The 23,099-nt window shown below is 42.0% G+C and overlaps 1 protein-coding gene across 2 annotated transcripts; it reads left to right on the top strand.

Annotated features, from left to right (window-relative positions):
- Positions 1 to 1,330: 1,330 nt before the first annotated feature.
- fn1b (fibronectin 1b) lies at positions 1,331 to 22,998 on the top strand. 2 transcript variants are annotated; one of them, XM_065952826.1, is made up of 46 exons: positions 1,331 to 1,587; positions 1,862 to 1,987; positions 2,296 to 2,433; positions 2,907 to 3,038; positions 3,429 to 3,566; positions 3,649 to 3,795; positions 3,894 to 4,061; positions 4,286 to 4,468; positions 4,785 to 4,961; positions 6,116 to 6,271; positions 6,380 to 6,508; positions 6,624 to 6,767; positions 8,298 to 8,419; positions 9,301 to 9,469; positions 9,558 to 9,734; positions 10,054 to 10,182; positions 10,299 to 10,388; positions 10,475 to 10,669; positions 11,394 to 11,672; positions 11,774 to 12,037; positions 12,127 to 12,221; positions 12,694 to 12,862; positions 13,079 to 13,165; positions 13,393 to 13,584; positions 14,593 to 14,871; positions 15,030 to 15,221; positions 15,360 to 15,449; positions 16,108 to 16,374; positions 16,481 to 16,597; positions 16,683 to 16,841; positions 16,938 to 17,093; positions 17,191 to 17,307; positions 17,414 to 17,683; positions 17,936 to 18,123; positions 18,213 to 18,300; positions 18,386 to 18,565; positions 18,658 to 18,747; positions 19,004 to 19,192; positions 19,361 to 19,450; positions 19,868 to 20,319; positions 20,418 to 20,556; positions 21,112 to 21,273; positions 21,369 to 21,494; positions 21,582 to 21,688; positions 21,815 to 21,910; positions 22,230 to 22,998. In XM_065952826.1, the coding sequence occupies exons 1-46, from the start codon at positions 1,446 to 1,448 to the stop codon at positions 22,305 to 22,307; spliced, it is 7,380 nt and encodes a 2,459-aa protein (XP_065808898.1). In that variant the 5' UTR covers positions 1,331 to 1,445; the 3' UTR covers positions 22,308 to 22,998. The 2 variants fall into 2 exon arrangements, with proteins under 2 accessions (XP_065808898.1, XP_020493534.2); XM_020637878.3 differs by lacking the exon at positions 14,593 to 14,871 and having other exon boundaries at positions 1,332 to 1,587.
- Positions 22,999 to 23,099: the final 101 nt, after the last annotated feature.

Here is a 23,099-nt window from a genome sequence, read left to right as displayed (position 1 = left end):
ATCAGCCATGTGTTGGTGAAGATTGTTAAACCACAGATTGTCTATATTATGCAAACCTCAAGGATTTAGAGGCAACACAAAATACATATTAATTTCATTCAGCCGTCAAGTGCATAACATGTTGTGCCATGCATAAATGCAAAGAACATTCTGCTCATTGAATAAAATGCATTCAAAATGAGTCACATGCAGACACTTATGCAGAAATTTAGAGTTACATGGGAACAACTAAAATGAGTTTTTTTATTGTCACCAAAATGTGAAAACATTTCATTTCAAAACATTTTAGATTCAATAACTGAATTCAGAATTCGTATGTCCTTAAAAAAAGATTGATTCTTTCAATAGCAAAAATGTGATTCCCTAAACACTTGCGTTGCTCATGATGAAACATATTTCGAAATTTGTTTTTCTAGAAATGCCAGTACATTCAAAGCACAAAATTTCACTTTCTAACATTTAAACAGAAATACATGTTTGCTTGGAAAAGTCATGTTGACTGACTGTGAATAACACATTAAAGCACTTCTCTGTAACGCAAACTTGGCTTTACCAGACAGATGATAAATAAAGAAAGGAAGAAACTGTTGACAGATGTAGAACAGGTGAAGTGGAAAGAAGGAGAGGGTGTGTGGGGTGGTGTTGGAGGTAGGCTACATTGATTCTGGTAAGACTGTCTGCGATGTTTTTTTTACAATACGGATTATATTAGACAAACATGCAAATAACACATATCAGAACAACAACCTTCAAGGCATTAAGTATGCGACATAAAGATCAACATGTTATTAAAAAGACTTGAACTCATTTCTAACAGAGTAGGTTAAGTGCAAATAAAGACTGTTGTTTTTTGTATTAGGCCCTAATATTGACAATTTAAGTCTGAAAGAAATCTGGTGATTGTGTTTAATGTCTTATTGTGCATAAAAATAACTGTCATCATTGTTGTCTGGAGTTTAAGCTTCAGAACTTAAAAATCTTCCTCGTGCATCAACAAGCTGCTGTTTTGGACTCGTTACGTTTTTGTCTCATTTTATATTCTGGACAGTATTCACACTGTCAAATTGTTGATTAGGGGGGCATTAGTTATGGGCCCAATAATGTATAACAAACGACAGTAAAACACAGGCTACTGCTTGATATTTTAATTCCCCAAATCCAGTGCCAATATGCATTTTTTTTTTTTCGGTCCCTGGAAGTGAGGTGTCGAGTGTCAGTATCGCTCGGGTGGGTCATCCTCCCGTTAGAGCCCACCCCCTCCAACAGTCTGCTGCGGTGTCACCGTGTATAAAAGCAGCGCGCTCCCCTCTCCTCGGCCTGGTGCACCGGCTGCGAGGTGGCAGCAGGGAACTGAAGTCAAGGGACAGAAACTAAATTACTCCAAGCTGCATACGTTTAAACCCTTTCATACTTTACCTTGAAATCCTTATTTTTTTTTTTTGACAATGACTAGTAGCCCGCTGACTGGGTTGCTGGTTGCGCTGTGCGTAAGTAGCGCGGTGCACGGGTTGCCAAAGAAGAGCAAAAGACAATCTGGCCAGTATCAGGTGTATCCTGAACTCCGTGATGCATCGGCCGTTTCTCCAGGTTGGTACAAGGGTTGTTGTTTGTAAATACAATTTTTATACAGTTTAATTGTCATGTGTTTGTAAATACAAAGCATTATTTTATTTCATTTCTTGAGAGTTGAGTGTTTTTGTGCCAATAAATGCAGCATTTACTATTAACTTTTTTTCATACACAATGATTTTATTTTGCATTAATTTGCGAGTCGAATCATCAAATACGGGAACGTCTGTTTTCCCAACCAAACATTTTTAAAAACCTTGATGTGATGATTTTCTTATTGTATGATTTCCAGTCGGCTGTGAGGAAAACGGTCGCTCATACAGACTGAACGAGCAGTGGGAGAAACCCTACCTCGGGAGCACACTGTTGTGCACCTGCAATGGAGAAGCAGGCATCAAGTGTAAAACCAAACCTGCCGGTCAGTGACACACCGACAAGGTTCATTACAGAAATGTCTCATTTCTTTCCAAGCCCAAACTGGAAACAAGTTAAAACTTACTTTACTTTTGGAGGTCGACCCCCCCCCCCCCACCGTTATGTCTTGTTTCAGAACTTCTGTGTTCATGCCAACCACAAAGCAAAAGTGGCTTATCTTAACTTACTAAAGCACCAACCCTTAAAAAACACAAACACTTGAGGATGCATAAAAGTTCACAAGAAGTGCGCACAGCACGTTCACAATGGCAGCGTCGTAACCTTTCTCTCTTTCCTCGGATTTTCTCTCAGTGGAGGAGACCTGTTTTGATAAGCACAATGACCGGACGTACCGGGTCGGGGAAACCTACGAGAGACCAAAGGACGGGATGATGTGGGACTGCACCTGTATCGGTTCAGGTCGAGGAAAGATCAGCTGTACCATTGCAAGTGAGTCACAAGAATATGTGTTTACAGGTTAACAATCAACGCAAATCATGTTAGATTATCACCAAATAAACACATTTTAAAGAATTCTGAATGCAGGTTATAGTAGGCTATTTGTAGTTCTCTTGACAAAAAGGAGGATTTTTGGCAACATTTTATTGTAAGGTGAAAAAAAAAACCCACATGAAGTCTTTCCTACTTTATAGATTAAAAAGCATGTATTCTTTCAAATAGTACTTGATACAGTATCAGGGAGGTCCCAGGAATAACAGGATCCCACACATGACCTGCTTCAAAACAATAATTAGTTTGAAATTAAAAATATTTTCAGTAAATTGGAAACCAAGCAATCCCTCATGATGTTTTCTTTAAATATCTAAATTGATAAAACATAATAATCAGTTGTATTGATTTATATTTGTCAAAGTGCATATTAAGGAGATTTTAAATCATTCGGATTGTATTGTCATTCACAGATCGTTGCCATGAAGGTGGCAGGTCTTATAAAATCGGAGACACCTGGCAGAGGCCTCACGACACTGCTGACTACATGTTGGAGTGTGTGTGTCTCGGAAACGGCAAAGGAGAGTGGACCTGCAAACCTGTCGGTGAGTCACATTTTAAACCATGCAGGTTTAGCAGGCTTCTAACGTTTTCTGTAAGAAGCCTCCTGAATGCAGATTAATGTGAAATAATCCAAAACGGAATAAGCAAGCTGCTACAACACACACATACACACACTCACAAACTTAGATACAGGGTTAACGTCTCTAAAGCCTTACCATGCAAATATTTGATGACAGTCAACAGCTCAGACAAACAAGGTGAGTGTGTCAAAGAGCACCTTTCTCCTCGTTTCCCATTTTATGCCACCGTTGTTGATTTTTACTTGGTTTATTTCTCTAATGTGATTTGGATGTTGTGATTTAAAGTCCAATCTGTAGTTTTTCTTGACAGACTGCAGCAACAATTAAGCCTCTCCTGTGTTTTGTGTGCAGCCGAGCGGTGCTTTGACAACAGTGTTGCATCATCATACATGGTGGGGGAGACGTGGGAGAAACCGTACCAGGGCTGGATGATGCTGGACTGCACCTGTCTGGGAGAAGGAAATGGACGGATCACATGCACCTCAAGGAGTAAGAAGAATCTAAACACCTGGATTTCTTTAAAACACTTGTTTATTGGCAGCTTTTTTGACCGCTGTTGTTCTTCTACCAGATCGTTGTAATGACAAGGAAACCCGAAGGTCACATCGTATCGGAGACACATGGACAAAGACAGACACAAGTGGACAGATCCTGCAGTGTCAGTGCATGGGGAACGGCCGTGGCGAGTGGAAGTGCGAGAGACACAATGCAGGCCGAAGTAAGATTCAAAACCTCAGTTTCAAAGTTGTGTTCAGCATATGGCCATATGACTCTCTCAGTATTCACAGCCCATAACGCTGTCATTCTATTAAACAGCTACAGGTACCTTGGTGGTGACCCCACAGACTCAGCTGCTGCCAGAAGGGACATGCCGCACAGAATCTGGATCGACATACAGCGATGGACAGCGCTGGTTCAGAAGTCAGGGCAGCAAGCACATGATCTGTACCTGTCTGGGCAACGGAGTCAGCTGTCAGGAGTATGGTGAGTACAGCGGGAGGGAAGAAAAGCAGGGGTCCCAGTGAAGAAAAGGGAAATTATTAGACTTTTTGCTCAGATTTTAGTCTGAAAAAAATCCTCTCAGATTATGAAATATTTTAGAGAACATCCCATTCATGTCACAAATAGTCAGCATAATTAGATGCACTTGTCTTTGTCTCCACTAATAATTCTAATTTTCCTCACTCTTCCCCCTTCACTCTGTACAGAGGCCAGGAACCAGGCGTACGGTGGCAGCTCTAACGGCCAGCCCTGTACCTTCCCATTCGTCTTCATGGGAAAGACTTACTACTCTTGCACTTCAGATGGACGCACAGACGGGCAGCTCTGGTGCTCTACAACCTCAGACTACGAGGCAGACCAGCAGTACTCGTTCTGTACTGAGAAGAATGGTGAGACTCAGAGAGGAGGACATAATCCTGCGTTTGGTTATTTTACTGGTATCCTGGAAATATCTGGCTGATGTTACTGTTTGTTGTTTGTCAGTTTGTGTCCACAGTTTGTAAAACCTGCAATGTAATTTAGCTGTTTTTTTTAAATTGGATGTTTAGTTCTGTTTGTAACCTGTCTATTCCTGTGTTGATATTGATTAATGATAGGTTTATGTCCTTGATAATCAAGCTTCCCTCTCATAGAGTCGCATTTTAAATCACATACTAATCAGACCAAAAACATGCAGTAAGTCCTGTGTCTCCCTTTCCATTCCAGTCATTGTGGCAACAAGAGGTGGAAACTCCAACAACGCTCTCTGTCACTTCCCCTACCTCTACAGCGGACGCAACTATACCGACTGCACATCTGATGGGCGCCGTGACGGAATGAGGTGGTGCGGTACCAGCTATGACTATGACACCGAGCAGCGCTTTGGATTCTGTCCCATGGCTGGTAAGTGTTTGTGTTTGTGCAAAACTGCTCATTGTTTGTTTCACAATATGGTTTACTGAGTGGAACTTATTTATGTAGAAAAAAATGTAAAACCATGATGTCAGTAAAAACACGGGTTTATAGGAATACTTCTTTTTGTAGTGCGAGTAAGAAGGTAATCAGCTTCCTTGGCAAGAATTAGATAAGAAGATAAATACCACTCATACATACAGTTCATACATTTTGAACTTAAAGTCAAAACACATTTAGCTTAGTCATAGCATCAAAAGAGAGAAACAAAGCAAAGAGCTAACCCATAGTCCAAGTCTGAAATAGTCTAATAGCACCTCATAGGCTATGTGCCACACCTCCTTGTATTTAACTACCAGATTTTAATTGGTACCAAATTCTGATAGTGAAATGTATGCACTTTATAAAGCCCTCAAAGCAACAAAAAAATAAAGTTTCATACTTCAATGTGTCAAGTTCAATTTTTGATACTGAACCAAAGATGGGGATTTTTAGGATCTAAATTCTCCATATTACATCGATTACATTTCTTGGTTTCTTTTTATTTAGGGAGTAGTATATTTTTAAATGTTATTTTAACACGTATGTTTATGCCAAAATAAAGAAAACAAGATTCAAGAAGGGGCTGATGTTGTAACATGGAGCAGAACTTTGTGAGCTGTTAGCCCGCCAATGTCTGTGAGCTGCAAATGTGACATACATACAAGACAGTGGTATCCATTTTCACAATGAACTCTTGGCAGAAGAGGAAAGTTGGTATACTTAAAAAAGTGCCTTCAATCAGTTTTTCCTCACTTATCCTGTTTTTCCCCCCAGAGTTAGAAGTGTTAATTTGTAAACTGCAGTGCTGTGGATATTTTGTTTTTGTAAATGGTGGGATACTTTAAATCCTTTAATCTTTATCGCATCGTGTTGCCAATGACTGGTTGCATGGGTCACGTGCAGAAAATTGGTGTAGAAATAAATTGTGCTCAAAGGGAAAAAAAGCTTTGTGGTCATGTGACGGTAACATCTCTATCAACAACATTTGATTACACACATAATGGCGACACTTTGACACCCAGACAAAGTGAAACACACTGAAGAATACAGGAAAACGTTTGTTTTTTAAACTGTTTTTCCCCCCTTCATCTTTCTTTATGTAGCCCATGAGGAGTTATGTACTACCAACGATGGAACGATGTACCGTGTTGGCGACAAGTGGGACAAACGCCATGATGTCATGGGTCACATGATGGAGTGCACATGCCTGGGAAATGGCAGAGGGGAGTGGAGCTGTGTCGCTCACTCACAGCTGCGAGGTCAGAGAGCTTACTCTAAATTGTCTTCTGATAAGTGGTCGTAAAGTAAAATCTGACAGTGGAGCACTAAGGTTTGATGTTGACTCTGCTCCTCTTTTATGGAACCAGATCAGTGTATCGTTGAGGGCTACACCTATGAGGTAAACCAGGAATTCTCCAAGCGCCACAACGAGGGCTACATGATGAACTGCACCTGCTACGGACAGGGACGTGGACGCTGGAAGTGTGACGCTATTGGTGTGTTCAATCGCTCATTAGCTGTGGGAATGAAAAGGCAAAAGCACTGTTATCTGTCGATTATTAACTCCACTTCTAACCGGCCTGTGCAATCTCTCTCCCCCCCCTACATTAGATCAGTGTCAGGAGCCACAAACCAAGACGTTCTATCAGATCGGAGAGGTGTGGGACAAAGCCATCCATGGAGTCCACTATCGCTGTTACTGCTACGGCAATGGGAACGGAGAAATGAGATGTGAACCTCAGCAAACCTACCAAGGTGAAAAAAAACACATGTAATCCCAGCATGATCTGTTAAAGGTGCAGTCCATTTCAGTAGGTGCAAAGCCATGTTTCTGCAGAATATATGTGGACAAATGTTAACTGTGTTATGTTGTCACACAACAACTAATAATATGCAATCAACAAGAAGACTTGACAAAAAAAGAAATGCTATACCCCAAGCAATTGATGATATAAACACATGATTTAGATCTTCATATTTCTATATTTATCTAAACTACACTAGAGATAATCATTCAAGGATTGAAGGGCGTTTGTTGTCATTCGAAACATGTTTAAAGGTGAGGTACTCGGGTGGTACTCGGGTCTTGGTTACCAAAGACATAAAGAAATCATCAATCAAGAGTTAAAGTTAGATAAGTGATAACAGAGTTGTTGAGTGCAATTTGGAAACCAGAATATCTATTTGAGTGTCTTTTTATCAATAGGTTAACAAATATAGAGTATGGGTCTACATTTCAATCTCAGCAGAAGTTTCTATTTTGTAGAGTATCCAGTTTTCAACATCAGACTTTATATCTGTAACGCTTCAATAAAATGAATGTTTTATTAGGAGAAAAAAACAGACGCTAAGAGATTAAATTCCTAAACCATTGCACAGTTCAGTATAATATGAGTCTGTGGTCATGAATCTCTTTTGCAAAGAGCACTTCAGACAAACATATAAACCAGTCATCATGACCACAGTGAAATGTTCTCCGGCTTCAATTTATTTCCTCCAGGGTCACCCAGTACTTTCCTGACTTAGTTAGTCTGCTGCTAAAGCTTAGGTCGTGTTTGTTGAACTTATTCAACCTCCCTTCATTATTTATCCCCCCCCCCCCCCCCACCTACCTTTAACCTCCCATCACACGTCACTGAAGTGAGCGTTTACTTGCCATGTTATTGGAAGGATTAGGTTTTTTTTTTGTGACTTTGAAGCTTGGCAAATGGTGAAGTGTCAGCCAAACACATCACCCCTGTCTTCCCTTTGGTCTTTGTGGTAGTAGAGAGGTTTTTTTCCTCCCCCGCTGACCTGCTGAGGGGTAGCTTTGAACACACTTACTACCTCAAATATCTAGCCGTACTTGGGAACAGTTGCTTAATGTGATACTTTGTACTGCAGAACAATGTGCTAATAAAACATTGACTGATGCTGCAGTTGCAACATTTATCTCCCAACTATCAGTGCAGATGAACCTATGTGTGTGTGTGTGTGCAGAACATGGAGTGTGAATCTCTTTGTGTGTGTGTGTGTGTATTAAGGAGTACAGAGGCTAGATACATCGTGATGAATATGGCACTCTTGTGTTATGCCAAAACCGTAAGATGTCAGGGGGTGTTTGAGTTGGTTTAGCACCGTCTGGTGGGTTTGTTCTGGCCCAAAAAACCCAGATGATTTCATCTGACAGAGCTTCAGCTTTAAGTAGCCAGCTCTCACCCACACTCTATAAAAGTAACACCAGGTATGTATGTGTCTTATGTATTCTCTTCCACTCAATCTTTTCCTCCATCTGTCTGTCTTCAGACGGCCACAGACCCGTCCAGGTGATCATCACAGAGGCAGGAAAGCAGCCAGACTCCCACCCCATTCAGTGGAACCCTCCCTCATCTGTGCACATTACCCAGTACATCCTCAAATGGAGAATTGTGAGTCAATCATTTTTAAGTCAGTAAGGTCCCATTTTCCTCTTAAAGCCGTGTTTTAATATTTGCTGACTGATAGCATTACTCAAATGAGCAAACAGTCTGAATGAGGTCAGGTGTTTTTTTTATGTTGACTGGAGTTTGAGCAAGGACAAACAAGGTGGGTAAGGGTAAGAGGGTACATGAACCCTCCTTTATGACCTGCACATACACACACAGGTTTAAGCGGATTCCAGTGAAAATATCCCGCTGACTGTGATTTGTTTTCTGAAACATAATTTTCTCTTTGAAGCTCTTTTAAGGCTGACAGGCTGGTCTAAATATTTGTAGAAATTAAAGTCAAACAGATTTCCTCTGAAGGGGGTTTGTATGGTTTGTATGTTTTGGTACACTTGAAGCTCTCATCTGGCCCTCCTGCTGAGAAAGTTTGTAGTTTTCCTACAGAGGGAAAAGCCAGTCTAAATACTTCCAAAGCAGGATGTGTAAAAAGTATAAAGATGAATCCAAAAGATCCAACATGTACAAGCTTCCATATAAATCCTAATATCTTGAATCAAATAATGCTTTCCGTAAATCCCAAAATTTTAATTTTCACACATTTTATTCAAATGTATAATTTCTGTTTCTAGTCCATTTATTAGTTTTTTTTCCTAAAGTTTTATTAGAGCTTCCATAAATGTAACATGGTATTCATCAGCAGATGGAGTTTTTAATCCAGGATCCATAATGTAGATTTTAACAAGCTTACCATTGTGCTTTGAAACAGCAGCAGGAAAAAAAAGGCTTTTGATTTCATCACACAAGCAGATGAAGATTGTACAGTTTTTTGATCAGTTAACTGACGTAAAACCCATTAACTTTGTATCTTCTCACCCCTCTGGTAGAAAAATACCCGTGGACCATGGCAGGAGGTGACCATCCCCGGCCAGCACAACTCCTACACCATTGGCGGGCTCCGTCCAGGCATCACTTACGAGGGTCAGCTGATCAGCGTTCTGCGCTACGGAAACCGCGAGGTCACACGCTTCGATTTCACCACCACCCATGGTTCTTGTGAGTAGACTCGACTAGAAACATTTGCTATAAGCCACAAAGATCTGGAGAAATAGTCACAGAAACAATTGATCTCTTATCATTTAAGTGGAAACATCGGAGGGAGAGACGACTGTGCCTCCTCCCGTGATGGACACCTCTGAGTCTGTGACAGAAATCACCTCAAACAGCTTCGTTGTGTCGTGGACTTCAGCCTCTGCTACCATCTCCGGCTTCAGGGTGGAGTATGAGCTCAGTGAGGACGGGGCTAAGCCACAAATTCTGGGTAAGAACCTCTAACAATCACTAATGGTGCAATAATATCACATGCAACAATTAAAACCAATTCCTATTAGGGGTGTATATTATGGATACAATCTTCTATCAATCTCATTTATGACATTTTTTTGAAAATAACTAACAATGCAATCAACAATTCAATTCAATCAGTTGATGGAAAAATCGTCACTTATTTGCAATATTGCATTAATTGGTCTCATCCACCCAGAAATATTAAAATCCTAGGTATCAGAATAGGAAAGTGATATTATATTTACACTGTATTTACTATGTACATATAGTAATTTTCTGTCCTGCTTCTACAGATATTCCTCGCACGTCCAACTCTGTCACCATCTCTGAACTCCTGCCAGGACGCAGATACAACGTCAATGTCTACGAGCTCCCAGTGTCGGGACAGCCAAACCTCATTCTGACCACCTCCCAGACCACAGGTGGGAGAATTTCTCATGCGCTCTCTGTTCCATCAATATACTCAGGTTCATCCACATATTGTCCAATTTTAAACCAAAGACTATGCTTACCATTCCTTTTCTTTTCCTCTTGTCAGCCCCTGACAGTGTTGCTCAGCATGTAGTCGATGAGGTGGGAGAGTCCTCCATCAGAATCAGCTGGTCCAGACCTCAGGCTCCTATCACTGGTAGGGACTGTTTTCTATTTGTATGCTAGAACAACAGTTTGATTCTTTTTCTTCTGGCTGTGTTTAAACACATGTGTACCCCACAGGTTACCGTGTGGTGTACACGCCGTCACTGGAGGGCGGCAGCACTGAGCTGATCTTGACGGACTCAGAGACCTCAGTGAACCTGGCCGACCTTCGCCCCGGAGTCCTTTACAACATTAGCATCTACGCCGTGAAGGAGGACCAGGAGAGCGAGCCTGTGTTCGTACAGGTTAACACTGCAGGATCTCCTCGACCAGGTATACATTTACATTCAGAAAACTACCGTACTTTTGTACTTCATTCCTCAACCCAACAGCAGGTATTTTGTTCAATAAAAAAAAAGGTTTTTCTATTCTTAAAATGGTCGATTTACTTTTTTAGATAAGTCTTAGTCGTTTTGCTGACAGCAGATGTAAGTTTATACTCTCAGAGGACGAGTCCATATAGGGCCAGGGAGCTTAAAGAAGTGATTTCTCATGTTTGGTAAAGACTGAGCCTGTCAAAACATTGCTTTGTCAAAATATACTTTTAGAGATATAGCTATACCAGCTTGATATTTCTTATCTTCATTTAAGTCTTTGGCCTGTGAATGAACTCTCTTTCATTTGCAGTAGGCTCAGGGACAGACATCTGTTTGGATGTAGTTTAAACACTCATGAAGGCAAGTATGTACATATATGTCCAGCCTACATGCACTTCTTAACCCCCCCTTTTTTTTTTAATCCAGGCTTGGCGTACATTTGCTTTCCACATTTTCCAGGTTTTTTGCTGAGCAATTGTTATAGAGATGTGTAAACAGGTTACTCAGTGAATTGCTAAAGCATTAAGATATAGATTAGTAAAGATTTGCCACCATAAAAAAACAACCGATTTCTTGTTTTACTTTGTTTGTCACTGGGGAGTTTTTGTTAAAAGCTCCTGTTTGGTTTAAATATGACTGTAAACCCCTTTGTCAATCAATTTGCCACTTACCATCCACAGAGGAGGTCCCAGCACCCACAGACCTGCAGTTTTACGAGGTTTCAGATGTGAAGATCACCATCACCTGGACCGGCCCACCCAGTGAGGTGACAGGTTACAGAGTGACCTACTCCCCTGTTGGTCCTGACGGCACTGAGACCAGACCTCTGCCACTACCCATCTCGCGGAACGCTTACGCCGATATCACCCACCTGCACCCGGGAACCCTGTACCGCTTCTACATCTATGCCATCAACGGTGGCGTGGAGAGCGAGCCGCTGGTGGGAGAAAGGTCAACCAGTGAGTTTCAGCATTGATATAGGACTCCGAGATATTACAAAAGAACATCTTGAATGAGGGATTTTTTTCTTTACACGTGCTAATTTTTCTATCTCCTCCAGAGCCTGATTCACCCAGCAATTTGCATTTCACCGATCTCGGCCCTGACAGTGTAACAGCTACTTGGGACGCTCCTCGTGCCGTCGTCACTGGCTACCGTCTCTTCCTGAGCACTGGGGGATCCAACCCGATCGAGAAGAGGATTCCGGGCAAGGTCACCCAGTTCCCACTGAGGAATTTACGCCCAGACACCCAGTACACCGCCACCCTCCACTCTGAGCTAGACAATGAGCTCAGCGAGGGCATCACTACATACTTTGCCACAAGTCAGTATCGAGAGAAAAAGAGCATCAGCAGAAAGTAAAATAATTAGTGGACATGACTAAATATATTTCTGATTTTGTCTTCCTCCCAGCCCCACGGATGGGAAATGCTCCTCCTTTCAGCACCGAGATCACTGATACCTCCATCATCATTACCTGGATACCTGTCCGCAGGTTCAGCTACAAGGTACATATACCTGCTTTGTATTGTAGTGAAACAACTGTTAGTAATGAAACAAAGTTAAAGCTACATCAATATTTTTATACTATCAATGGGTCACTCTGCACCACCTGTCAACCACCCTGGTCGCTCTTAAGCATGTTTTAGCTTATTGCTTTGGTTGAACTGTTTTTATTCAGTTTCAGCACATTAATAGCAGCTACAGAAATGTCCTTCCTTTTATCAAAACAGAGACATTGGACTTAAATGTGTTTGTTTTTTCCTGAAAAAGAGTCCAAAATAACTCCCAAAGTGTTCTGTGACTTCTCGATATTTGAATAGGTGACAGTTTGCTTACATGTTTGCTGTATCCCCTGTATATGTCAGGGTTGTTCTATCCATGTTTTCACCTGGTGGCCAAGAAATCAATAAATGCAGATTGAATGACTTGTACGTATGTTTAAGAGGTATTTTCTGATCCCTGTCGCCTTCTCTGCAGCTCTCTGTTCTACCAAGCCAGGAAGGCGAGTCTCCCAAAGAAAAAACCTCTGACTCTGGACGTATTTTTATCCCTGATCTGATCCCTGGAACTCAGTACATCTACAGCGTTCAGCCAATCTTTAATGGGCGCAACCAAGGACAACCCATCACTCGCAACGCTTTCACCTGTGCGTAACTAATTAACACTTACAGAGAAAGCAATTAAAAAAAAAAAATGAAACCATAAAATGATTTGTATGACTGATCAGCAGATTGATTTCATTCTGATGTAAGCTCACGTAGAGCTGCTCTAACCACTTTGCACGAGTTTGTGAAAGAAGTTACTCCTGCATCAAATCAAGTTTCTCATACTGGTGTCATGGTTTGCGTTGTTCTTCTTCCAGCTCTTTCTCCTCCCACTGACCTCAGAGTCCAGTCCAGCCCGGACACAGGAGAGCTGACTGTCCATTGGTTCGCCTCCACAACACCAGGTAAATATTGACTGTGCTCCCCACGCACTGTCAGCGCATTTGATCATGCCAAGTCTAGACCTTGACCTAGAGGGTTTTTGTTTTTCCAGCAAGGATAAACATCTTTTCCCGGTTTCGCCTCTTCATTACTTACAATGACTCATATATTTATTTTGTGTAGAAAAAAATAAATCCTGACATTATGTTCTATCTATTCAGTATTTGTCATGTATGATAACCCTCTGCAGGCATCACAGGCTACAGAGTGACAAGCACTCCAGTCAATGGCCAGCGAGGAAACTCCCTGGACGAGCTGCTTCGAGCTGATCAAACCTCAATCACGCTGGACAGCCTGAACCCTGGAGCTGAGTACAACATCAGTGTGTTCACTAACAAGGGCCATTTGGAGAGTGCGCCTGTGTCTACTATAGTCACACCAGGTAAGAGTCACCATTAAAGCATTCACACAATCTTTTCATCTGCATCAAACCACAAACCTGGGTCTTCACAAACAGAGCTATCAAAGGCTTAGTCTACTGTAAAGGATATGTTATATTTCTCTCCCTTTAATTATGTTCACATTTTACCATGTATGCCTCTTCACACTGGAACTCTTTCCATCTAAAATGTTTTCATGTGAGCACAGTTTCAAAGAAAAGAGGCTGGGAAAAATCTAAAACAATGTTTTCTTCAAACTGCACTAAAATATTTTTGCCCACTAGGGGCCAGACAAACTTGATATTGTTTTGAATCAATTACAATTCAGCAGACAACAGCAACATTAACATCCCATGAGAAGGATGACCATACGATGAAGGTCGCTCAATACTCACCGTTCTTTTATCTCAGTTTTGGTCTCTACCGACTCCACAGAGTAGTTTGTATAATGTATGGCTTCAATAGATTGTTGTCAAATGTTAATCAGCTGTGCGATCCTGTGGAGCAGGAGGTTTATCACAGATGGTAAGCCGAATAGAGTTCTCTTCTGCTGCTAGTAAAAAAATGGTAATGAGGGCAGTTGGATCCATCCAAACATTTAGTGAGCTAATATGGACTAAAAAGCTTCAGTGATGGAGACAAACTCACTGTGAGTGTTTTAATACGAGCAATTCATGTTTTTTTTAATGCAGCTTTAATTAACATAACCTTACTAACATGAAGATTGTCTAATTAAGCATGGTGGTCTTGAATTGAAATGGTGATGGTGTATTTTTTTGAGCATGCTCAGTAGTATTGCAATAGTGACTGCTTTCATTACAAAATAAATAAATAATGTTTAATGACTTCTCAAGCATGGCGACTGTTTCTCTCTGGGTTTTATACTTCTGTTAAGGAATGGAAAAATGTTTTGTTTTTATTTTTATATAACCAATGTAATTATTGGTGGTTTTCAATCTTTCCTTCTGTCTAATTTTGCCTGCGCTTTGCTACTGACCTAACCCTTTCAGGCATCCCAAAACCAAGTCACATAGACATTGTCGACATCACTGACACCACCATTGGCCTGCGCTGGACCCCTTTGAACCGTTCTACCATTACTGCTTACCGGATAACCGTAGTTGCGTCTGGCGAGAGCTTGCCAATTTTTCAAGATATGGTGGAGGCGTCTGCTGGTTATTACACGATTTATGGTTTGGAGCCGGGCGTGGACTATGAGATCAGCATCTTCACTCTAACAGAGGAGGGGGAAAGCGAGCCGACCACACACACAAAGCAAACACACGCTGGTGACTTAACTCTTATACTCCGTCTATGGGGAGGGGCTTGGGTTTGATCTGAGAGAATGACGTAAAGCACATTAACTAAACTTTTACTAAAGCCTTTACGATAAAATACAATTCTATTGTGTACTATTAAGCTTTGGGTTTTTCTTTGATACCTCCAGTCATTCCAGCTCCAACCAACCTGCAGTTTAACGGTGTGGGTCCTGACCACATTAGGGTGACATGGGCAGTCCCCCATGTTGCCACACCTAGCGACATCTCTCGCTTTGTCATCCGTTACCACCCTGCTGCAACCGATGACGACATCAGGGAGGTTAATGTTGGCGGAGCAACGAACACCTTTGTGCTGCAGAGTAAGAGAACAGATCTTTTTTTTGTATAAAGTGTTTTTATCATGCTGTAAATTCTAAAATGAGTTTTTTTTTTTTAACTTTGCATCGCTCAATTTGAAGACAATCTCACTGTATGCCAATCTCTTGATCTCCATGTAGACCTGCTGCCCAACACAGAGTACCGCATCAGTGTTGTATGTGTGTATGGTGAACAAGAAAGTCAACCAGCCACAGGAACTCAGAGGACAAGTGAGTATTAAGTGGTTTCCAAAGCGGATGCCTAAAGAAAGGGCCAATAGTGCATCCAGACTGGTTCATGTCTATTTTTTTTACCAAGCGTGTTTAACAAGGATCACATGAAAAAATAAACAATCAAAACTACTTTGTTATCAAGTATATTTTAAGGCAGATAGTGAGACATGAATCAGTCATTTAAAATAAAGTAAAACACTTTTTTTTTTTAAATTGATGTTTCATCTGCTCTGCTTTGAATAGAACAAATTAAAAAAATAATTAATTTTAAAAAATGAACTGAGTCTCCTTTTCTTTTTCTGCCAATGTGCAAAGCTACATATCCTTTATCTGCTGACTTTCTTTATTTTTAAGTAGGATTTATTTGTGACATATTAATGTCAGATAATACATGTCACACACAGTTACATTAGCGTTATTTATCGGATAGGCAGTAAAATAAACATTTTAATAAATAGGGATGGTGTCAGTTTTTAGCTAAAGTTGCATATTTGGTGAGTAGGCATGAACAAAAGAATCCCTATGAAGTTGTTCTGCTGTGTTTGTTTGAGCAGCCCTGGATTAAGATTTGAGGAAAAAACAAAGTCACAACCTACACATAAAAAAAAAAGTCATTCGAAATGGATAAAATGACATACAACACTTGTCTCTCCAGCTCTGGACTCTCCTACTGGCCTGGACTTCTCGGACATTCGCACCACCTCCTTCACCATTCACTGGCTGGCTCCAACTGCTGCCATTACCGGATACCGTGTTCGCTACCAGGGGACGAGCGGTGGGAGGGCCAAGGATGAGAGGCTTCCCCCTACTAGAACCTACTACACTCTGACCGGACTGACACCAGAGACTGAGTATTTGATTTATGTGTATGCTGTCAGCAACAGTCAGGAGAGTCAGCCGCTGACTGGAACACAGGCCACCAGTGAGTTTCTCTATTGGTTTCTCTATTGGTTCCTAATTACAAGACTTAGTTGCTCAATTTTTGATGAAAATGCACCTCTTTCCTCCCCCTTTTTATTCATCTCCAGTCTCTGATGCTCCCACTGACCTGGAAGTAACATCGTCCACTCCTACCAGTATCACCATTCGCTGGGACGCACCCTCTGTCACAGTAAAGAACTACAAGATCACCTATGCAAGCACAGGTCTGTGTATGTCTTTACATCCATAGTTTCTTTAAAGCCTCACCGACTTTCTGAATTTAACACTCTAACCCTGAAATTTCTTAAGGTGGTGAGACTCAGGATTTCACAATCCCTGGCACTCAAACCACAGCCACCATCACCGGTCTCAACCCGGGCACCGACTACAGCATTGGAGTCATCGCTGTAAGCGGAAGGGGGGACAGCCCGCCCTCCAACACCCCGGTCTACATCAGACACACTACTGGTAAGGCATTGTGAAATAGATGGTGCTTGATGAAAAATCTACATGCTGACGATGCAGATCTAAAGCTTAGTATGTGTTGTTTTTTTTCTTCTTCAGACACCGAGCCTCCCACTGACATGAGATTAACCGAAGTCACTGACAACGCCATCACAGTGCGCTGGACTCCTGCTCAGGGACCAATTACAGGCTACAGAGTAACCAGTGTCCCAAAAAATGGCCTGGGACCCTCATACTCTGAGGTGGTGGCCCCTGGTAAGACAGAATAAATAAAAAAACAGCTGTACCTTTAACTGGATATGATTTCAGAGTATCCTCTTCTTACTGACTTTATTTTGTTTCCTTGTTACAGACCAGACAGAGATTACCTTCACAGGTCTCATGCCCACTGTTGAGTATGTAGTCAGTGTCTACGCTCTGGCAAATGATGGACAGCCCTCTTCCCCTGTGGTGGATAATGCTATCACTGGTAAGTTAAACCATTTCTTTTTTTTTTTTTACAGCTTGATAAATTATGTAATTAAAAACAAAATTTAAAAGCTAAAAGAAACACCTGTCTTCGTCCTTTCCTGCAGCCATGGACCGTCCCAAAGACCTGACCTTCTCTGACATCGACTCCACCTCCATGCGCATCACATGGGACAGTCCAGACGGCACAGTGACATCATATCGCGTCTTGTACTCCAGCCCAGAGGAGGCGGAGAGAGATCTGCGTCCAGCTCCAAGAGGTGATCAGGACAGTGTGCTGATCAGAGGCCTTCGCCCCGGGACAGAATACACCGTGAAAGTCATCGCTCTCCATGGCCGCACACCCAGCAAGCCGCTTGTGGGAACCCAGGCCACAGGTAGAATCAACACAGATAACACTAACATAGCCATCTTCATTCAACAGGCCGAAAACAGTTACTTTTCCAGAAGGGCCAGATTAGAAAGAGGGAAATGTCAAGGGGCCAGACTCTCAAGTTGCCAATGTCAGACTTGTAATGTAAGCTTGAAGTGAGTTTTTTTGCTTGATTTAGGTCATCAAAGAGCCTTATTTGGCCCACAGGCTGCCAATTGCACAAGTGTAAAATTCTGCACGTCTTAATGTCTTTCAGTAATCCCTTCACCGACTAACCTGATGATCTCTGAGGTCGGCCCCTCCACCTTCACTGTGTCATGGCAAGCCCCCAACGCAGGCCTGTCAGGATACCGTGTGGTCGTCATTCCCAAGACCGTCAACGGCCCGACTAAAGAGTTGAACGTTGCTCCGGACACCACACGTGTTGTCGTACCAGGACTCATGGTAAAAAGAGGGAGATTTTAGTTTCAGTGTTTACATAGATTCATAGTCTGTCAGTTAGTAAATTACAACTGTATGTTTGGGTATCGTAGGTGGCCACCGCGTACCAGGTGCATGTCTATGCTTTGAAGAACTCCGTCACCAGCAGACCGCTGACTGGAGAAATGACCACACTGGAAGGTAAGCATCATAACCATAAACGGACACATTTCATGTCATTTCCACGGCTCTTTTCAAAGTCTGTTATCTTACCTTCTCAATGCAGATGTGAGTCCTCCTCGGCGTGTGCGTGTCTCGGATGTAAAAGACTCCTCTTTCACACTGAGCTGGCGCTCCAAGTTGGAAACAATCACTGGTTATCTAATAGAAGCTACACCAGTCAGTGGCTCTAACCCCACCCTCAGCAAGAATATCCCAGCAGAGACCAACACCTACACTCTCACAGGTACAGCACAACACCAGTAAAAGCAAAAAAAATAAACTGTTAAAAGATGATTTTATTTTTTCAGTGTGGTTTTACTTGCCTTTTTTTCATAGGTCTGCAGCCAGGCACCATATACTCAATTAGCCTGTACACCCTGAATGGCGCCACAAGGAGCCCCCCATTTACTCTCATGATTCAAACAGGTACAACCAACATCTTTCTGATTACCATTTTTTTTTGCAAATAATGTGAAACATGTTTTTTTTTCTCCACACTTTCCACCTTGAGTCAGACAGTGTTATAGGGACATAGAGCTGAATTGTTAAATTAACTTAAGTGAGATCTTAGAAACTAAATTGAATTGCATAAAGGACTGTAACCACTGGCAAAAATCACACCTGTAATCCTAAAGCACACAGCATTCAGGTGATCTAATATGATTTTTTTTTTTATTCAAAGCTGAACCAGTGGTCCAGGCTCCCACCAGCCTCCAGTTCACATCTTTGACCCCCACCTCCATCACCTTCGCCTGGCGGCCACCTGCCGCACCTATCACAGGATACTACATCACCTATGAGGAGTCAGGAAGGGGGCCTCGAGAGCTGACCTCGAGACCCCACAGCGGCCAAACCTACGCCACCATATCTGGTACGTGATAAACAAAAATATTGACACAAAAGATAATATTTATGTCAGAACTACTGCTGAAATATCTAACTTGTTGAACTATTTAATTTGGCTTTTAGCTGGTTTAAAGTTTCATTTCCATTTCAAATGAAAAGTATGTTTGAAAATAAAATAAACTCCTCTCTTCAGGCCTGAAACCAGCCACAGAGTACATCATTAAGATTGTTGCCATCCAGAACACACAGAGGAGCACACCTCTGGTTGGAAAAGTCAGGACTAGTGAGTATATTCAGACTTCAGTGACGAATGTGATGATAAGTGTGACTTATTTAATTAATCTCACAGTGATAACATTCAAGGTATGCGTAAACATTAGAATAAACTGTCAGGGTTAAATTTGCAGCTTAAATTTGCTCAGCTGAGCCATATTTTGCTTTTGAAGCTTAAGAGTTCTTCAGATAGAATATAGGCTCCTAAAACAATAATATCCACTTTTATTTTGAATGCCTCCAGAAATGTCATTCAAAATATTACGCGTGTTTTGCGATTCTGCATGAAGACACTTGGCCTCGAAATAGAATCCCAGCAATGTTACGTATCTGTTGCCCCCTGTTGGCTGAGATATGTTATTGCAGCTCTGCTTTACCTCCCCCTAATCTAACCTGCTTGCTTCCCTAACCCGTCTCTCCCGCCCAGACCCAGACTCCCTGCTCCCCCTGCCTCTGCCCCACCCTGGAGGTGTAGACGACAAGCTGGATGTGCCTGAAACTGACAATACAGTCCAGGTAGTGGGCAACAATGGCCAGGATGGGCATAGTGGTCAGAGCCAGAATGTGGAGTACACAGAGTACAACAACAATGGAGACAACAACAACAACAACAGATATAATGGGAACAGTGGCAACCCACAGTATCCCTATGGGCAAGTACGTGAGCCCCTAGTCTTTGTGCCCCTTCCTGATGCAGAGGGCCGCAGGCTGCCCATCCTGAAGCTGAACCTTCCCATCGGCGCCACCTTTGGTAATGATACTGGAGTGCCACAGGAGGCCCAGACTCAGACCTCTATCTCCTGGAAGCCCTACAGGCATAGCAACGCCTACCTGGTGTCCTGCCATCCTCTCACACACCCAAATGAGAAAATGTTCCAGGTAAGAGACGAGTGCTGATATTTTCCGGCCCAACCAATCAGAATTTGTCTAATTTATGAGCTTGGAATCTCTTATTTAACCAAAACAAACCTGTCTAGGTCCGCCTGCCAGACACAGCCACCACTGCAACCCTGATAGGACTCACCCCTGGAGCCAACTATAATGTGATTGTGGAGGCTGTGTTGGGTGCGCTCAAACACAAGATTGTGGAGCAGGTCATCACAGCTGGAAACACAAGTAAGAATCCAACAGCAACTGTGTCTGAACCAGGTCTTACTAAATCCAGATTCCAGATCATCTAAATCCTGCACAACAGCAGGCAAAGAAGGGTTTGATTGGTACTCTACTTTTCTGGGGGTGAAAGGAAGCAGCAGGTGGCTCCATGAGTATCACAAACCAGTGATGAGCGTTCAGTAGAGGCCAAACTTTCTCTTATACAGAAAGAGATTACATTTGAAAATGTTGTGATATTACAGGCTAGCTCTTTGTTAATGTAACCACAGAATATCCTAAATGTAAGCATGTCACCTTAATTCATTCCCATGAACAGTGGACCAGTGTTAGCTAGTAAGTCTTGGCAAAAGTGATTGAAATGTAAATACTTCACCAGTAGCTTGCCCCGAATCATTATTTATTAGCTACAGCTGTGTTCATGCGTGCAGAGGATCCATTGACGGGCATGTATTTACAGGATGCACTATTAAAACAGCAGTTTTTGCATGTTAAATTGTGTTTCTCTGTGTCTAATTAAATAATAACCAAAAGCTTTCACACATTTTGTTGTTTCTTCAGTCCCAGGGGGAGTTCCCTCCAGCAAGGACTCATGTTATGATGCCTTCACTGCAACCCACCATGACGTCGGTGCTGAGTGGGAGCGGATGTCTGAGACCGGCTTCAAGCTGTGGTGCAGGTGCCTCGGTCTGGGCAGCGGCCACTTCAGATGTGACTCATCAAGTGAGTGTCTTTGGAAACCTTTCCACCCCCCCCCGTGGACATAAACCATGTTTTCATCATTTGGTCTCTTTAACTGTAATTGTGTCCCTCATCAGAGTGGTGCCATGACAACGGCATTAACTATCGCATCGGAGAGAAGTGGGACCGCCGCGGAGACAACGGTCACCTGATGAGCTGTACTTGTTTGGGAAATGGAAAAGGAGAATTCAAGTGTGAACCACGTAAGCACTTTTAAACCATTGGAAATTGTCACAAACTGATGTAAAATAGCTGTCTATGGATTTTCATGTGTCTGTATGCCCACACAGATGACTCAGTGTGTTACGATGATGGCAAATCGTACCAGGTGGGAAACCAGTGGCAAAAGGAGTACCTGGGGGCCATCTGCACCTGCACATGCTTTGGAGGACAGCAGGTACGACACATGAGCCCAACTGGCTTCGGGGTCTAATGTACATTTTGATACAATAAACTCATAGTTCTGTGAGTTAACAGAAGTATGTTGAATTTATTTACCCTGGTGTATTTTTGGTCTCATCAGGGCTGGCGATGTGAGAACTGCCGCAAACCAGGTGCTGAAGTCGATGACAGTCTGCTTCGGCCTGTAAGATATGGAGACAATTCACTACATAAACTGGTGAGCAGAAAATATGTGAAATGCATTTAATACATTCATTTTCCCATGAATATAGTAGGGTTTTGCAATATTTATGGCCTTTGTTCTCCAAAGATTGTTAAACTGTCATACAAAATGTTATTTCAAAGGAACTGCCTTACAATAGTTTTTTTTCTATATAATTGACATTATACCTTTAAATATTTTATATTTGTTTTTCTAAATGGAATAATCTCACTTTGGACAACATGAACAATGTGATCAGATTCAACCACAATACATGATTGTTCCTGGACATGTGATCTCACCAGCTCAAATCTTCCCACTATTCTTCCTCCAGAACATTCATTGCCCCATTGAGTGCCTCCGTCCCGACCTGCTGGCAGACGCAATCGCTCCTCCAAATCCTCGGGAGTAAAGGATCCGTCCCGTTTGTCTCCCTCACTTACCAATCGCTGCACTCTCATCCTGTAGAAGCCTTGCTGTCTGCAACCAAACTGAATTAACTGCCCAATGACTTGGACACATATTTAGCTGAAGATTTAAAGGCAAAAATAGCCATGTAGCCTGATCAAAGATTTTTTTTTTCTAAAGCAAGTCTTTTCACTGTTTAATGTCAAGTCTCTAAATTCATACTGTTGATAAATGCAGACTCCAGACCTCTTCATTCATTGAGCAACGTCCCTCCAACTTGTCTGCCTTCTCAACATGAGAATTAGACATTTGTCAGAATGGCATTTCATTTCCTTTTAGGTATACACACACATTTCTTAATCATGGGCAGAAACTGTCAAAAACAAGCACTGTGTGAAAGAATGTCCATGTGTATAAATTGTCCATGAAAATGTGCTTTTCTTTTCTTTTTTGTCTTTTCTGTAGCCCTCCTGAAGGGTCGCACTGCTTGTGATTGACACGTTCGGATTTCTTATGTCTCTTTACTAATTTATCCCTGTAATTGCAACGTGTGAATGTGTGAACTGGGAAGTGAGAATATGAACTGTTCTATTTTTGTACTTTGTTGTCTGTGCCAAAGTTGTTTCTACCTATGACCAAAAAAAAAAAAAAGTCCCTTACTTTAATAAAGCTGGAGAGATCCTGAAACCTAACAATCCTTTGACCTTTATTCAAAGTTTGTAATTGCAATTTTACGAACGAGTTCTAGTTTTGTATTATTTAGGAGCATTTAGCAAGGCATCAACTATGAGGTCTT

This window comes from Labrus bergylta, chromosome 3 (assembly GCF_963930695.1).
Source record: "Labrus bergylta chromosome 3, fLabBer1.1, whole genome shotgun sequence".
In the NCBI taxonomy this organism is placed as follows: Eukaryota; Metazoa; Chordata; class Actinopteri; order Labriformes; family Labridae; genus Labrus; species Labrus bergylta.
This window is presented reverse-complemented; position numbering and strand designations above follow the sequence as displayed.

What these genes read in the sequence shown, in the direction of transcription:
- fn1b (XM_065952826.1), top strand. Translation starts at nt 1,446, where the DNA reads ATGACTAGTAGCCCGCTGACTGGGTTGCTGGTTGCGCTGTGCGTAAGT. An exon ending in GATCACATGCACCTCAAGGA is followed by an intron (nt 3,567 to 3,648) that starts GTAAGAAGAATC and finishes TTCTTCTACCAG; the next exon opens with ATCGTTGTAATGACAAGGAA. An exon ending in GAGACACAATGCAGGCCGAA is followed by an intron (nt 3,796 to 3,893) that starts GTAAGATTCAAA and finishes TCTATTAAACAG; the next exon opens with CTACAGGTACCTTGGTGGTG.